Source organism: Bombina bombina, chromosome 6, assembly GCF_027579735.1.
Source record: "Bombina bombina isolate aBomBom1 chromosome 6, aBomBom1.pri, whole genome shotgun sequence".
In the NCBI taxonomy this organism is placed as follows: domain Eukaryota; kingdom Metazoa; phylum Chordata; class Amphibia; order Anura; family Bombinatoridae; genus Bombina; species Bombina bombina.
Genome location: NC_069504.1, coordinates 75,376,151 through 75,392,118, shown reverse-complemented (window position 1 = coordinate 75,392,118; position 15,968 = coordinate 75,376,151). Strand labels below are relative to the sequence as shown.

At 41.1% G+C, this 15,968-nt stretch overlaps 1 protein-coding gene across 1 annotated transcript in view; it reads right to left on the bottom strand.

Moving 5' to 3' along the window:
* The window catches only part of CDC123 (cell division cycle 123), a 336,138-nt gene that overhangs the window by 251,333 nt on the left and 68,837 nt on the right, over window positions 1–15,968 (bottom strand). Inside the window, exon 6 of the mRNA XM_053719163.1 lies at window positions 14,601–14,707. Coding sequence (XP_053575138.1) covers window positions 14,601–14,707 — 107 coding nt within the window. The remainder of the gene's footprint in view (window positions 1–14,600; window positions 14,708–15,968) is intronic.

Here is a 15,968-nt window from a genome sequence, read left to right as displayed (position 1 = left end):
ACTGGTTAGGTCTCCAGCCTTGTCTGTAGCGAGCAACAGATCCTTCTTGTTTTGGAGCAGAGGAAGTTGATGCTGCTCCTGCTTTGAAATTCCGAAAGGAACGAAAATTAGATTGTCTAGCCTTAGGTTTGGCTCTGTCTTGAGGCAGGGCATAGCCTTTACCTCCTGTAATGTCAGCGATAATTTCTTTCAATCCGGGCCCGAATAAGGTCTGCCCTTTGAAAGGTATATTAAGAAATTTAGACTTAGAAGTAACGTCAGCTGACCAGGATTTTAGCCACAGTGCTCTGCGCGCCTGAATGGCGAATCCGGAATTCTTAGCCGTAAGCTTAGTTAAATGTACTACGGCATCTGAAATAAATGAGTTAGCTAACTTAAGAGCTTTAAGCCTGTGTGTAATCTCATCTAATGGAGCTGATTCAAGTGTCCCTTCCAGAGACTCAAACCAAAATGCTGCTGCAGCCGTGACAGGCGCAATGCATGCAAGGGGTTGCAATATAAAACCTTGTTGAACAAACATTTTCTTATGGTAACCCTCTAACTTTTTATCCATTGGATCTGAAAAGGCACAGCTATCCTCCACCGGGATAGTGGTACGCTTAGCTAAAGTAGAAACTGCTCCCTCCACCTTAGGGATCGTTTGCCATAAGTCAAGTGTGGTGGTGTCTATTGGAAACATCTTTCTAAATATCGGAGGGGGTGAGAACGGCACACCGGGTCTATCCCACTCCTTAGTAACAATTTCAGTAAGTCTCTTAGGTATAGGAAAAACGTCAGTACTCGACGGTACCGCAAAATATTTATCCAACCTACACATTTTTTCTGGTATTGCAACTGTGTTACAATCATTCAGAGCCGCTAACACCTCCCCTAGTAATACACGGAGGTTTTCCAGCTTAAATTTAAAATTTGAAATATCTGAATCCAATCTGTTTGGATCAGAACCGTCAGCCGCAGAATGAAGCTCTCCGTCCTCATGTTCTGCAAGTTGTGACGCAGTATCTGACATGGCCCTAACATTATCAGCGCACTCTGTTCTCACCCCAGAGTGATCACGCTTACCTCTTAGTTCTGGTAATTTAGCCAAAACTTCAGTCATAACAGTAGCCATATCCTGTAATGTGATTTGTAATGGCCGCCCAGATGTACTCGGCGCCACAATATCACGCACCCCCCGAGCGGGAGATGCAGGTACTGACACGTGAGGCGAGTTAGTCGGCATAACTCTCCCCTCGTTGTTTGGTGAAATGTGTTCAATTTGTACAGATTGACTTTTATTTAAAGTAGCATCAATACAGTTAGTACATAAATTTCTATTGGGCTCCACTTTGGCATTAGCACATATAGCACAGATGTCTTCCTCTGAATCAGACATGTTTAACACACTAGCAAATAAACTAGCAACTTGGAAATACTTTTCAAGTAATTTACTATAATATGAAAACGTACTGTGCCTATAAGAAGCACAGAAAGAGTTATGACAGTTGAAAGTTAATAAACTGAAAGGTTATAGCATCAAATCTTTGTAAAAAACACAATTTTAGCAAAGGCTTGTTCCCATTAGCGAAGGATAACTAACCCTGATAGCAGAAAAAAAAGTTACAGAAATAAACGTTTTTTATCACTGTCAACTACAATCTCACAGCTCTGCTGTGAATGATTACCTCCCTCAAAACAAGTTTTGAAGACCCCTGAGTTCTGAAGAGATGAACCGGATCATGCAGGAAATACAATGAGCTTCTGACTGAATTTTTTGACCTCCCCCTCACACACAACAGTGAGAGAGATCAGTAAACTGTCATAAATTAAATAAAACAACTGCCAAGTGGAAAAAATAATGCCCAAAACATTTTATTCACCCAGTACCTCAGAAAATGAAACGATTTTACATGCCAGCAAAAAACGTTTAACATAAATTAAGTGTTATTAAAGAGCCTGTTGCCAGTCCCTGCAAATTAGGCTAAAGTCTTATGCACACAGTATAATTCCAGTGAAGTGCCATTCCCCAGAATACTGAAGTGTAAAATATACATACATGACAGCCTGATACCAGATGCTGCTACTGCATTTAAGGCTGAGTTTACATTATATCGGTATGGCAGAATTTCCTCATCAATTCCATTGTCAGAAAATAATAAGCTGCTACATACCTCTTTGCAGATTAATCTGCCCGCTGTCCCCTGATCTGAAGTTTACCTCTCCTCAGATGGCCGAGAAACAGCAATATGATCTTAACTACGCCGGCTAAAATCATAGTAAAAACTCAGGTAGATTCTTCTTCAAATTCTACCAGAGAAGGAATAACACACTCCGGTGCTATTATAAAATAACAAACTTTTGATTGAAGGTATAAAACTAAATATAATCACCATAGTCCTCTCACACATCCTATCTAGTCGTTGGGTGCAAGAGAATGACTGGTAATGGCAGTTAGGGGAGGAGCTATATAGCAGCTCTGCTGGGTGAATCCTCTTGCACTTCCTGTTGGGGAGGAGTTAATATCCCATAAGTAATGGATGATCCGTGGACTGGATACACTTAACAAGAGAAAATACAGTTAATGACCGAGGACGTGTGGCGTACGTCCCTGGTCTGGAAAGCAGCTGGAAGCGATCCTGCTCGCTTCCAGCTGCTTTCCGGTTATTGCAGTGATGCCTCGATATGGAGGCATCCTGCAATAACCCCCCTTGGCCATCCGATGCAGAGAGAGCCACTCTGTGGCCCTCTCTGCACCGGACATCGATGGCCGGTATCGTTGGTGGGTGGGAGCTTACGTGGGAGGCGGGTGGGCGGCCATCGATGCTCTGTGAGGAGTGGAGGGGGCGGGATCGGGGGCGGGACCTACGGGGGCGCGCACGGGAGCGCGTGCGTGCACGGGGGTGGCGGGCGGGCGCGTGTACGGGGCGGGAGCGGGTGGGAACCGCTACACTACAGAAAAAAAAAATTAAAAGTTAAAAAAAACTAATAAATGTAAATATTCAAAATGTAATCTAAGGGACCTGGAAGGGGTTGGGGGTTGGTCTTGGTGGGGGGGGAAAGCTACACTACAGAAAAGGGAATTTTTTTTAAAAAAAGGCACATTTTTTTACAAAACTGGGTACTGGCAGACAGCTGCCAGTACCCAAGATGGCGCCCATTAAGGCAGAGGGGAAGGGTTAGAGAGCTGTTTGGTGGGGGATCAGTGAGGTTGGGGTCTAAGGGGGGTTCTACACATCAGCATATGTAAATATGCTTCTTCTTTTTTTTTTTTTAAAAAAAAAAGGGCCAAATACCTTTTATTTTAGTACTGGCAGAATTTCTGCCAGTACTTAAGATGGCGGGGACAATTGTGGGGTGGGGGAGGGAAGAGAGCTTTTTGGGAGGGATCAGGGGGTCTGATGTTTCAGGTGGGAGGCTGAGCTCTACACTAAAGCTAAAATTAACCCTGCAAGCTCCCTACAAGCTACATAATTAACCCCTTCACTGCTAGCCATAATACACGTGTGATGCGCAGCGGCATTTAGAGGCCTTCTAATTACCAAAAAGCAATGCCAAAGCCATATATGTCTGCTATTTCTGAACAAAGGGGATCCCAGAGAAGCATTTACAACCATTTGTGCCATAATTGCACAAGCTGTTTGTAAATAATTTCAGTGAGAAACCTAAAATTGAGAAAAAAATTACGTTTTTTTTAATTTGATCGCATTTGGCGGTGAAATGGTGGCATGAAATATACCAAAATTGGCCTAGATCAATACTTGGGGTTGTCTACTACACTACACTAAAGCTAAAACTACCCCAAAAAGCTCCCTACATGCTCCCTAATTAACCCCTTCACTGCTGGGTGTAATACACGTGTGGTGCGCAGTGGCATTTAGCGGCCTTCTAATTACCAAAATGCAACGCCAAAGTCATATATGTCTGCTATTTCTGAACAAAGGGGATCCCAGAGAAGAATTTACAACCATTTATGCCATAATTGCACAAGCTAATTGTAAATAATTTAAGTTAGAAACCAAAAGTTTGTGAAAAAAATTGTGAAAAGTGAACGATTTTTTGTATTTGATTGCATTTGGCGGTGAAATGGTGGCATGAAATATACCAAAATGGGCCTAGATCAATACTTTGGGTTGTCTACTAAAAAAAATATATACATGTCAATGGCTATTCAGAGATTCCTGAAAGATATCAGTGTTCCAATGTAACTATCGCTAATTTTGAAAAGAAATGGTTTGGAAATAGCAAAGTGCTACTTGTATTTATGGCCCTATAGTTTACAAAATAAGCAAAGAACATGTAAACATTGGGTATTTCTAAAATCAGGACAAAATTTAGAAACTATTTAGCACGGGTGTTTTTTGGTGGTTGTAGATGTGTAACAGATTTTGGGGGTCAAAGTTAGAAAAAGTGTGTTTTTTTCCATTTTTTCCTCATATTTTATAAAAAAAATTTATAGTAAATTATAAGATATGATGAAAATAATGGTATCTTTAGAAAGTCCATTTAATGGCGAGAAAAACGGTATATAATATGTGTGGGTACAGTAAATGAGTAAGAGGAAAATTACAGCTAAACACAAACACCTCAAAAATGTAAAAATAGCCTTGGTCCCAAACGGACAGAAAATTGAAAAGTGCTGTCGTCATTAAGGGGTTAAAAGGACCGATAAAAAGGGACTATAAACTGCTGGAAACACCTTAAAGGTGGGAGGTGCTGAAGCTCCGCCTCTTCACAGTAAGCACCGCCATCTTGGAGCACAACCTGCAACAGAACTGGTGCACACTCCTTCCATCTCTCATTATGTAATAAATGAACTCATTATACCATCTAAATGTACAGCGGTTTGCTTTTTAAGAACAGGTGCACACATAGATCAGTGGTGTTTTTTGCTTGGGATCAACATGCAGGGTACAGAGTGTGAGCTTTGCACTTTAATACAGTTTTAAAGTTATAAATAAATATATATAGACAAAAAGACTAAGGAATACTATAGATCAATGTAGCTGCTGCCCTATATTGTTTAGCAACATCACTAATCTGTAAATGCGCTGGGCTTCTGTTACAGGATGAGAGAGCCTCTATGCTCCAACATGGCGGCACCCAGCATGAAGAGGCGGAGCTTCACCATCTGGCACTTTTAAGGTGTTAAAAAAGGAGAACAGCGTAGGAGGGAGCTGCAGACACAGGAGGTGAGAAGTAACCGTTCTATTGTCATTATTACTTTGTTGCATCTAAAAGGGAGTACTTTTTTTGTAAAGCAGATCTTCTTGATGCTTGTGGGGTGTTGTCTCTGTCCACCAATAATACAGCTAGAGTCTTGCTTACCAGCGAGTAAGCAATGAATCCTTAAAGGAACATGAAACCCATTTTATTTATTTTATGACTCATATAGAGCATGCAATTTTTAACAGCTTTCTAATTTACTTCTGTTATCTGATTTGCTTTATTCTCTTGCTATCCTTTGTTGAAAATCATCTCTAGGTAGGCTCAGGAGCTGGCTGCTGATTGGTGGCTGCACATATATATCTCTCGTCATTGGCTTACTGATGTGTACAGCTAGCTCCCCGTAGTGCATTGCTACTGCTTCAAAAAAGGTTACTATAAGAACAAAGCAAATTTGATAATAATGGAAGTAAAATGGAAAGTTGTTTAAAATTGTTTGCTCTATCTGAATCATTAAAGAAAATGTTTGGGTTTCATGCCCCTTTGAGGCACAGCTGTACACAAGCAGCACTTCCTGCTAGCCTTTAACTGAACAGCTTCAGTTTAAAAGGGACATATACTGCTCAAGACACGTGCACTAGCCTGCCTAGCTATGCTCTTCATCAAAGGATACAAAGTGAAACAAGCCAATTTGATAACAAAGGTAAACAAGAAGGTTATTTGAAACTGTATACTCTATCTGAATCATGAATGTTTAATTTTTACTTCTTTCATGTTCCTTTAAAGGGACAGTTAACTCAAAAAATGTCTCCCATTTAATTTGTTACCAATGATCCACTTTACCTGCTGGAGTGTATTAAATTGTTTACAAGTATTTCCTTTATCCTTATATTGGCATTTTAAATAGTTGATTTAGCCTATGGTATCCCCACCTATTATGAAAGTTTTTGGCCTTAGGGCCAAGCTATAAATAAGCTGTGTAAACACAGCCAGCAGAAGAAATAACATTCCCAGTGGGGTATAGAAGAGATAAGGTAATAAAAATGTTAATTTTCCATTGTTCTCTCCAAATATTGATCTTTGGTTTACGGACAGATATAAGATAAAGAAGCAGGTATATGTACACAATGTGATAAAGTAATGAGATCTGATTATACCTACAAGCTCAACCCATTTTATTAGGTTGTGACTTCAAAACACAAAATCAGCTAATTCATATACACAAATAAACCTTAAAAAGCTAATTCTCATAAATGTTATACTCTGCAACTAGTACACAAACTAATTGGAAACACATCAAGGAAAAAAATGTTTTTATAGTATACTGTCCCTTTAACCCTTGTTCATGCAAAAAATATTTTAACATATTTCATATTAATGACAGAAATGTTTAGGGAATTCTGTACAGTAATGCCATACCTTACTCTTAGCTAATAAATGTATCATCTCTACATCATTTTTGCTATTTTTCACAAAATAATTAGGTTTTTTTTCTAATCCACTGACACAATATCTACACAATATATAAGGACTACACTTATAAAAACAGAATTTATGTTTACCTGATAAATTACTTTCTCCAACGGTGTGTCCGGTCCACGGCGTCATCCTTACTTGTGGGATATTCTCTTCCCCAACAGGAAATGGCAAAGAGCCCAGCAAAGCTGGTCACATGATCCCTCCTAGGCTCCGCCTACCCCAGTCATTCGACCGACGTTAAGGAGGAATATTTGCATAGGAGAAACCACATGATACCGTGGTGACTGTAGTTAAAGAAAATAAATTATCAGACCTGATTAAAAAACCAGGGCGGGCCGTGGACCGGACACACCGTTGGAGAAAGTAATTTATCAGGTAAACATAAATTCTGTTTTCTCCAACATAGGTGTGTCCGGTCCACGGCGTCATCCTTACTTGTGGGAACCAATACCAAAGCTTTAGGACACGGATGATGGGAGGGAGCAAATCAGGTCACCTAGATGGAAGGCACCACGGCTTGCAAAACCTTTCTCCCAAAAATAGCCTCAGAAGAAGCAAAAGTATCAAACTTGTAAAATTTGGTAAAAGTGTGCAGTGAAGACCAAGTCGCTGCCCTACATATCTGATCAACAGAAGCCTCGTTCTTGAAGGCCCATGTGGAAGCCACAGCCCTAGTGGAATGAGCTGTGATTCTTTCGGGAGGCTGCCGTCCGGCAGTCTCGTAAGCCAATCTGATGAAGCTTTTAATCCAAAAAGAGAGAGAGGTAGAAGTTGCTTTTTGACCTCTCCTTTTACCGGAATAAACAACAAACAAGGAAGATGTTTGTCTAAAATCCTTTGTAGCATCTAAATAGAATTTTAGAGCGCGAACAACATCCAAATTGTGCAACAAACGTTCCTTCTTCGAAACAGGTTTCGGACACAGAGAAGGTACGATAATCTCCTGGTTAATGTTTTTGTTAGAAACAACTTTTGGAAGAAAACCAGGTTTAGTACGTAAAACCACCTTATCTGCATGGAACACCAGATAAGGAGGAGAACACTGCAGAGCAGATAATTCTGAAACTCTTCTAGCAGAAGAAATTGCAACCAAAAACAAAACTTTCCAAGATAATAACTTAATATCAACGGAATGTAAGGGTTCAAACGGAACCCCCTGAAGAACTGAAAGAACTAAGTTGAGACTCCAAGGAGGAGTCAAAGGTTTGTAAACAGGCTTGATTCTAACCAGAGCCTGAACAAAGGCTTGAACATCTGGCACAGCTGCCAGCTTTTTGTGAAGTAACACAGACAAGGCAGAAATCTGTCCCTTCAGGGAACTTGCAGATAATCCTTTTTTCAATCCTTCTTGAAGGAAGGATAGAATCTTAGGAATCTTAACCTTGTCCCAAGGGAATCCTTTAGATTCACACCAACAGATATATTTTTTCCAAATTTTGTGGTAAATCTTTCTAGTTACAGGCTTTCTGGCCTGAACAAGAGTATCGATAACAGAATCTGAGAACCCTCGCTTCGATAAGATCAAGCGTTCAATCTCCAGGCAGTCAGCTGGAGTGAGACCAGGTTCGGATGTTCGAACGGACCTTGAACAAGAAGGTCTCGTCTCAAAGGTAGCTTCCATGGTGGAGCCGATGACATATTCACCAGATCTGCATACCAAGTCCTGCGTGGCCACGCAGGAGCTATCAAGATCACCGACGCCCTTTCCTGATTGATCCTGGCTACCAGCCTGGGGATGAGAGGAAACGGCGGGAATACATAAGCTAGTTTGAAGGTCCAAGGTGCTACTAGTGCATCCACTAGAGCCGCCTTGGGATCCCTGGATCTGGACCCGTAGCAAGGAACTTTGAAGTTCTGACGAGAGGCCATCAGATCCATGTCTGGAATGCCCCACAGTTGAGTGACTTGGGCAAAGATTTCCGGATGGAGTTCCCACTCCCCCGGATGCAATGTCTGACGACTCAGAAAATCCGCTTCCCAATTTTCCACTCCTGGGATGTGGATAGCAGACAGGTGGCAGGAGTGAGACTCCGCCCATAGAATGATTTTGGTCACTTCTTCCATCGCCAGGGAACTCCTTGTTCCCCCCTGATGGTTGATGTACGCAACAGTTGTCATGTTGTCTGATTGAAACCGTATGAACTTGGCCCTCGCTAGCTGAGGCCAAGCCTTGAGAGCATTGAATATCGCTCTCAGTTCCAGAATATTTATCGGTAGAAGAGATTCTTCCCGAGACCAAAGACCCTGAGCTTTCAGGGATCCCCAGACCGCGCCCCAGCCCATCAGACTGGCGTCGGTCGTGACAATGACCCACTCTGGTCTGCGGAAGGTCATCCCTTGTGACAGGTTGTCCAGGGACAGCCACCAACGGAGTGAGTCTCTGGTCCTCTGATTTACTTGTATCCTCGGAGACAAGTTCGTATAGTCCCCATTCCACTGACTGAGCATGCACAGTTGTAATGGTCTTAGATGAATGCGCGCAAAAGGAACTATGTCCATTGCCGCTACCATCAAGCCTATCACTTCCATGCACTGCGCTATGGAAGGAAGAGGAACGGAATGAAGTATCCGACAAGAGTCTAGAAGTTTTGTTTTTCTGGCCTCTGTCAGAAAAATCCTCATTTCTAAAGAGTCTATTATTGTTCCCAAGAAGGGAACCCTTGTTGACGGAGATAGAGAACTCTTTTCCACGTTCACTTTCCATCCGTGAGATCTGAGAAAGGCCAGGACGATGTCCGTGTGAGCCTTTGCTTGAGGAAGGGACGACGCTTGAATCAGAATGTCGTCCAAGTAAGGTACTACAGCAATGCCCCTTGGTCTTAGCACAGCTAGAAGGGACCCTAGTACCTTTGTGAAAATCCTTGGAGCAGTGGCTAATCCGAAAGGAAGCGCCACGAACTGGTAATGCTTGTCCAGGAATGCGAACCTTAGGAACCGATGATGTTCCTTGTGGATAGGAATATGTAGATACGCATCCTTTAAATCCACCGTGGTCATGAATTGACCTTCCTGGATGGAAGGAAGAATTGTTCGAATGGTTTCCATTTTGAACGATGGAACCTTGAGAAACTTGTTTAAGATCTTGAGATCTAAGATTGGTCTGAACGTTCCCTCTTTTTTGGGAACTATGAACAGATTGGAGTAGAACCCCATCCATTGTTCTCCTAATGGAACAGGATGAATCACTCCCATTTTTAACAGGTCTTCTACACAACGTAAGAATGCCTGTCTTTTTATGTGGTCTGAAGACAACTGAGACCTGTGGAACCTCCCCCATGGGGGAAGCCCCTTGAATTCCAGAAGATAACCTTGGGAGACTATTTCTAGCGCCCAAGGATCCAGAACATCTCTTGCCCAAGCCTGAGCGAAGAGAGAGAGTCTGCCCCCCACCAGATCCGGTCCCGGATCGGGGGCCAACATTTCATGCTGTCTTGGTAGCAGTGGCAGGTTTTTTGGCCTGCTTTCCCTTGTTCCAGCCTTGCATTGGTCTCCAAGCTGGCTTGGCTTGAGAAGTATTACCCTCTTGCTTAGAGGACGTAGCACTTTGGGCTGGTCCGTTTCTACGAAAGAGACGAAAATTAGGTTTATTTTTGGCCTTGAAAGGCCGATCCTGAGGAAGGGCGTGGCCCTTACCCCCAGTGATATCAGAGATAATCTCTTTCAAGTCAGGGCCAAACAGCGTTTTCCCCTTGAAAGGAATGTTAAGTAGCTTGTTCTTGGAAGACGCATCAGCTGACCAAGATTTCAACCAAAGCGCTCTGCGCGCCACAATAGCAAACCCAGAATTCTTAGCCGCTAACCTAGCCAATTGCAAAGTGGCGTCTAGGGTGAAAGAATTAGCCAACTTGAGAGCATTGATTCTGTCCATAATCTCCTCATAAGGAGGAGAATCACTATCGACCGCCTTTACCAGCTCATCGAACCAGAAACACGCAGCTGTAGCGACAGGGACAATGCATGAAATTGGTTGTAGAAGGTAACCCTGCTGAACAAACATCTTTTTAAGTAAACCTTCTAATTTTTTATCCATAGGATCTTTGAAAGCACAACTATCTTCTATGGGTATAGTGGTGCGTTTGTTTAAAGTGGAAACCGCTCCCTCGACCTTGGGGACTGTCTGCCATAAGTCCTTTCTGGGGTCGACCATGGGAAACAATTTTTTAAATATGGGGGGAGGGACGAAAGGAATACCGGGCCTTTCCCATTCTTTATTTACAATGTCCGCCACCCGCTTGGGTATAGGAAAAGCTTCTGGGAGCCCCGGGACCTCTAGGAACTTGTCCATTTTACATAGTTTCTCTGGGATGACCAACTTGTCACAATCATCCAGAGTGGATAATACCTCCTTAAGCAGAATGCGGAGATGTTCCAACTTAAATTTAAACGTAATCACATCAGGTTCAGCTTGTTGAGAAATGTTCCCTGAATCAGTAATTTCTCCCTCAGACAAAACCTCCCTGGCCCCATCAGACTGGTTTAGGGGCCCTTCAGAACCATTATTATCAGCGTCGTCATGCTCTTCAGTGTCTAAAACAGAGCAGTCGCGCTTACGCTGATAAGTGTGCATTTTGGCTAAAATGTTTTTGACAGAATTATCCATTACAGCCGTTAATTGTTGCATAGTAAGGAGTATTGGCGCGCTAGATGTACTAGGGGCCTCCTGAGTGGGCAAGACTCGTGTAGACAAAGGAGGGAATGATGCAGTACCATGCTTACTCCCCTCACTTGAGGAATCATCTTGGGCATCATTGTCATTGTCACATAAATCACATTTAATTAAATTAGAAGGAACTCTGGCTTCCCCACATTCAGAACACAGTCTATCTGGTAGTTCAGACATGTTAAACAGGCATAAACTTGATAACAAAGTACAAAAAACGTTTTAAAATAAAACCGTTACTGTCACTTTAAATTTTAAACTGAACACACTTTATTACTGCAATTGCGAAAAAATATGAAGGAATTGTTCAAAATTCACCAAAATTTCACCACAGTGTCTTAAAGCCTTAAAAGTATTGCACACCAAATTTGGAAGCTTTAACCCTTAAAATAACGGAACCGGAGCCGTTTTTAACTTTCACCCCTTTACAGTCCCTGGTATCTGCTTTGCTGAGACCCAACCAAGCCCAAAGGGGAATACGATACCAAATGACGCCTTCAGAAAGTCTTTTCTATGTATCAGAGCTCCTCACACATGCGACTGCATGTCATGCCTCTCAAAAACAAGTGCGCAACACCGGCGCGAAAATGAGGCTCTGCCTATGATTTGGGAAAGCCCCTAAAGAATAAGGTGTCTAAAACAGTGCCTGCCGATATAATCTTATCAAAATACCCAGATTAAATGATTCCTCAAGGCTAAATATGTGTTAATAATGAATCGATTTAGCCCAGAAAAAGTCTACAGTCTTAATAAGCCCTTGTGAAGCCCTTATTTACTATCTTAATAAACATGGCTTACCGGATCCCATAGGGAAAATGACAGCTTCCAGCATTACATCGTCTTGTTAGAATGTGTCATACCTCAAGCAGCAAGAGACTGCTCACTGTTCCCCCAACTGAAGTTAATTCCTCTCAACAGTCCTGTGTGGAACAGCCATGGATTTTAGTAACGGTTGCTAAAATCATTTTCCTCATACAAACAGAAATCTTCATCTCTTTTCTGTTTCTGAGTAAATAGTACATACCAGCACTATTTTAAAATAACAAACTCTTGATTGAATAATAAAAACTACAGTTAAACACTAAAAAACTCTAAGCCATCTCCGTGGAGATGTTGCCTGTACAACGGCAAAGAGAATGACTGGGGTAGGCGGAGCCTAGGAGGGATCATGTGACCAGCTTTGCTGGGCTCTTTGCCATTTCCTGTTGGGGAAGAGAATATCCCACAAGTAAGGATGACGCCGTGGACCGGACACACCTATGTTGGAGAAATAGGTTTATTGATGAGGCATTTCTTTCAGTCAAATATTTAAAAAATTTAAATGCTACTCAAGTGTTACTGCCAGAAAAAAAGTTCTATGTTTAAAGCTCAGGTTCATTTAAGGGGATAAGAAAGTTAAACTGACAGTGTACACAGAAAAGCTGCAGATAAAAGTTCATATTTAACCTTTTACCGCCGTTATGCCGTTATATTCCGTCCAAACGGTGCTGGGCTTTAGCGCAGTTAGGACAAAATACAACGTCATAGCCGTTGGATGTCCTGAAGCCAACTGCGCTTCCTGGATTTGATCGCGGTCTGGAGGGAGTTCCTAGCGTCATAGGGATGCCCCCCAGACCCGATCCCATAATTGAAATCTCACGATCGCATGCACAATCGCAGGATTTCAATTTGTCTACATCGGAACAACATTATGACCCTGTCATGAAAGGGTTAAAGCTAGTGCTCTCTCTCTACCATTCCCTCTAGAAGGTTGATTTATTTTGTTGCCTCTTCTTTACATACCTTTGCTGTAGCCATTACTTTAGTACAGGAAAAGCAGTGACTTTATATGATAAAATAAAAAAGGTAAATTAGTTCTTTGTAAACAATTTAAGACACTCCTGCAGCATATTTAAAATAGATCTCTGAGAACACATTAACAAGAACATTTTATAGTTCCCTAACCCGTTAATGACCAGCAACATACCTTGTACGTCACTGGTCTTTAATGGGGCTTGTTTTTTTTTGTTTTTTTTATAGCCCGGCTCTCGCTGCCAGCAACGAGGCTGAACTATAACAGGAGGCCTGCAAGAGGGAGGGAGATTGTAATAGTGTGAGACCCACGCTATTATGGGTCAAAACAAAGCTTAAAGGGAAAATCTAGTAAAAATTAAACGTTCATGATTCAGATAGGGCATGCAATTTTGAACAACTTTCTAATTTACTTTTATCACCAATTTCGCTTTGTTCCCTTGGTATTCTTTGTTGAAAGCTAAACCTAGGTAGGCTCATATGCTAATTTCTAAGCCCTTGAAGGCAGCCTCTTATCTCAGGGCATTTTGACAGTTTTTCACAGTCAGAGTGCGTTAGTTCATGCAATGTCAAAAGAACTAAAATAAGGAGGCAGTCTGCAGAGGCTTAGATACAAGATAATGACAGAGGTAAAAAGTATATTACTATAACAGTGTTAGTTATGCAAAACTGGGGAATGGGTAATAATAAAAGGGATTATCTATCTTTTTAAACAATCACATTTCTGGAGTAGACTGTCCCTTTAAGTACAAGCGACGTATAGGGTACGTCGCGGTTGACAAGGAGTTAAAAATCAAACATGGGCAATTCATACAAGTGTACAATTATCTAAAAAAAAAAAAAAAAAAAAAAAAAAATCCACTTCTATTATCAAACTTTCCTCTTTGTTTCTGTCTCATGAAATGTAGCTCTTTTCCATGTGTGAATACTGAGGTACACTCAGAAGCGTGCATGTGTCCTGAACATTATATGTAAAATATTGTTACAAACAATGTTGCAAGCACAGCTGCATATAGTGCTCAAGACGTGTGCACGCTCCTCAGCCCATCTAGGTATGCAGTATAGCTAGCTACGTTTTAACAAAGAGAAAGAGTTCTAAAAGAAGTAAATTGTTTTTTTTTTCTAAAATGTATGCTTTGTCTTAATCATGAGTTTAATTCTGACTTCCCTGCCCCCTAAAGGGCTAGGAGAACAATACACAAAATACAGATTTACGCAGAACTCCAATGATTGCAGGAGCCGTACAACAAAAGCATATAATTACAATCAACACTGCTTCTGCTTAGCACCTCTATTAAAAGACTATCACAGGTACATGCTACAACAATGGATTACATTCAGCATATTACCAACCCCAGGCTGGGAACACAATAGCCCTGAGCAGCTGTGTCTATTATATGAAAAAGGGAATTCATCTGCATCTGTATAACGCAGCTTTACAACACAAGAATGCCGCATTCATATCCTTAACATAAGGCCACACACTCCGCCAAGCAGAAAATGATCAATTAAAAATCCAGCTACTCACGGCTGAGTGAAGTCGTGGGTAACAAAGTCAGAACTCTTGAAAAGTAGAAAGATGTCGCTCAAGGTTTTGCATTTCAGAGAGCTGTTCAGTGCGATCCAGTAGGCGTCCTAGGAAAAGGAATGGTTTTAATGGTCAATAAATGTAAAAAAGTCATTAGTTACTAAGTAAACCTATAAAATGTTAAAATATACTATAAGTATGTGTGTTGCTTATTTATAATAGCCCCTAACTAGCCTCAGCTTTTAAACATAAGGAAGGTACAACATAATGGTGCCTGTTACTTTAAGTGGAGTTCTATGGGGGTGCTATGCACCTCCAAAAACACAGGTAGCACCATTGTTAAGGGGCTGTGAAGGGCTCCAGTTATTATGTGCATTGCGTCTTTCAACTTTTTCACTTTATTCGCTGCCCCCAATTAGCCACTCAGTCACTGGCTACTTTATGTAAACTAAAGCTTTACACTTCTTTCTTCAAAATCAAAATAAATAATATCATTAAAAAGATATCCAAGAAATTGCCACTTGGGCTTCTATGGGCTCATGAGTTTATTTCCCTCCTCATATATTATTCCTTTAGTTTATAATGTATCTTAGCGTTAAAGGGACACTCAAGTCAAAATTAAACTTTAATGGTTCAGATAGAGCATGCCATTTTAAACATCTTTACAATTTACTTCCCTTAACAAAATGTGCACAGTCTCCTACTGAGCATGCGCAAGAATATCACAGAATATACGTATTTGCATTTGTGTTTGGCTGATGGCTGTCACATGATACAGGAGGAGTGGAAATAGACATAATTTTGAAATTTGTCAGAATAAATAAATCTACTACTCATTTGAAGTCCAGACTAAGTGCTATGGCATTGTCTTTTTATCATTCATTTTTTGATTATGCAAATCCACTGTTTTTACTGGTCTTTTAATATGTTCACGCGTGGCCTGGGTTCAAAATATTGTTCTATGCAGATTCCCTATTGCATTGTCACATGATATTGAGGTTTGATCTCTTAGGACTTCTAGTATATGAGGTTCAAATTGGCCTCTTTCCAATATATATTTCTAAATGGCGTGTAGCAATCGCTTTCCGTTAATCTTCAATTCCAATTCAATAATAGTACTGGTGTCTTCATAACCAGGCTTTAAAATGGAATTGTGCAACCATGAATTCATAAAGGTACCTATTGCAATCTGATTCTATGCTAAACCATCTGAACACCATTTATATAGTGGTATGATGGGCATACTGGATGTTATTGCTCAATAATTATTGTCACTTAATATTTTACAAGTTTTGTTTGTTTTTGTATTTACAAATATTTAAAAAGTGTTCTCCCCAGGATCACACATCAACAAAACTGTCATGATTC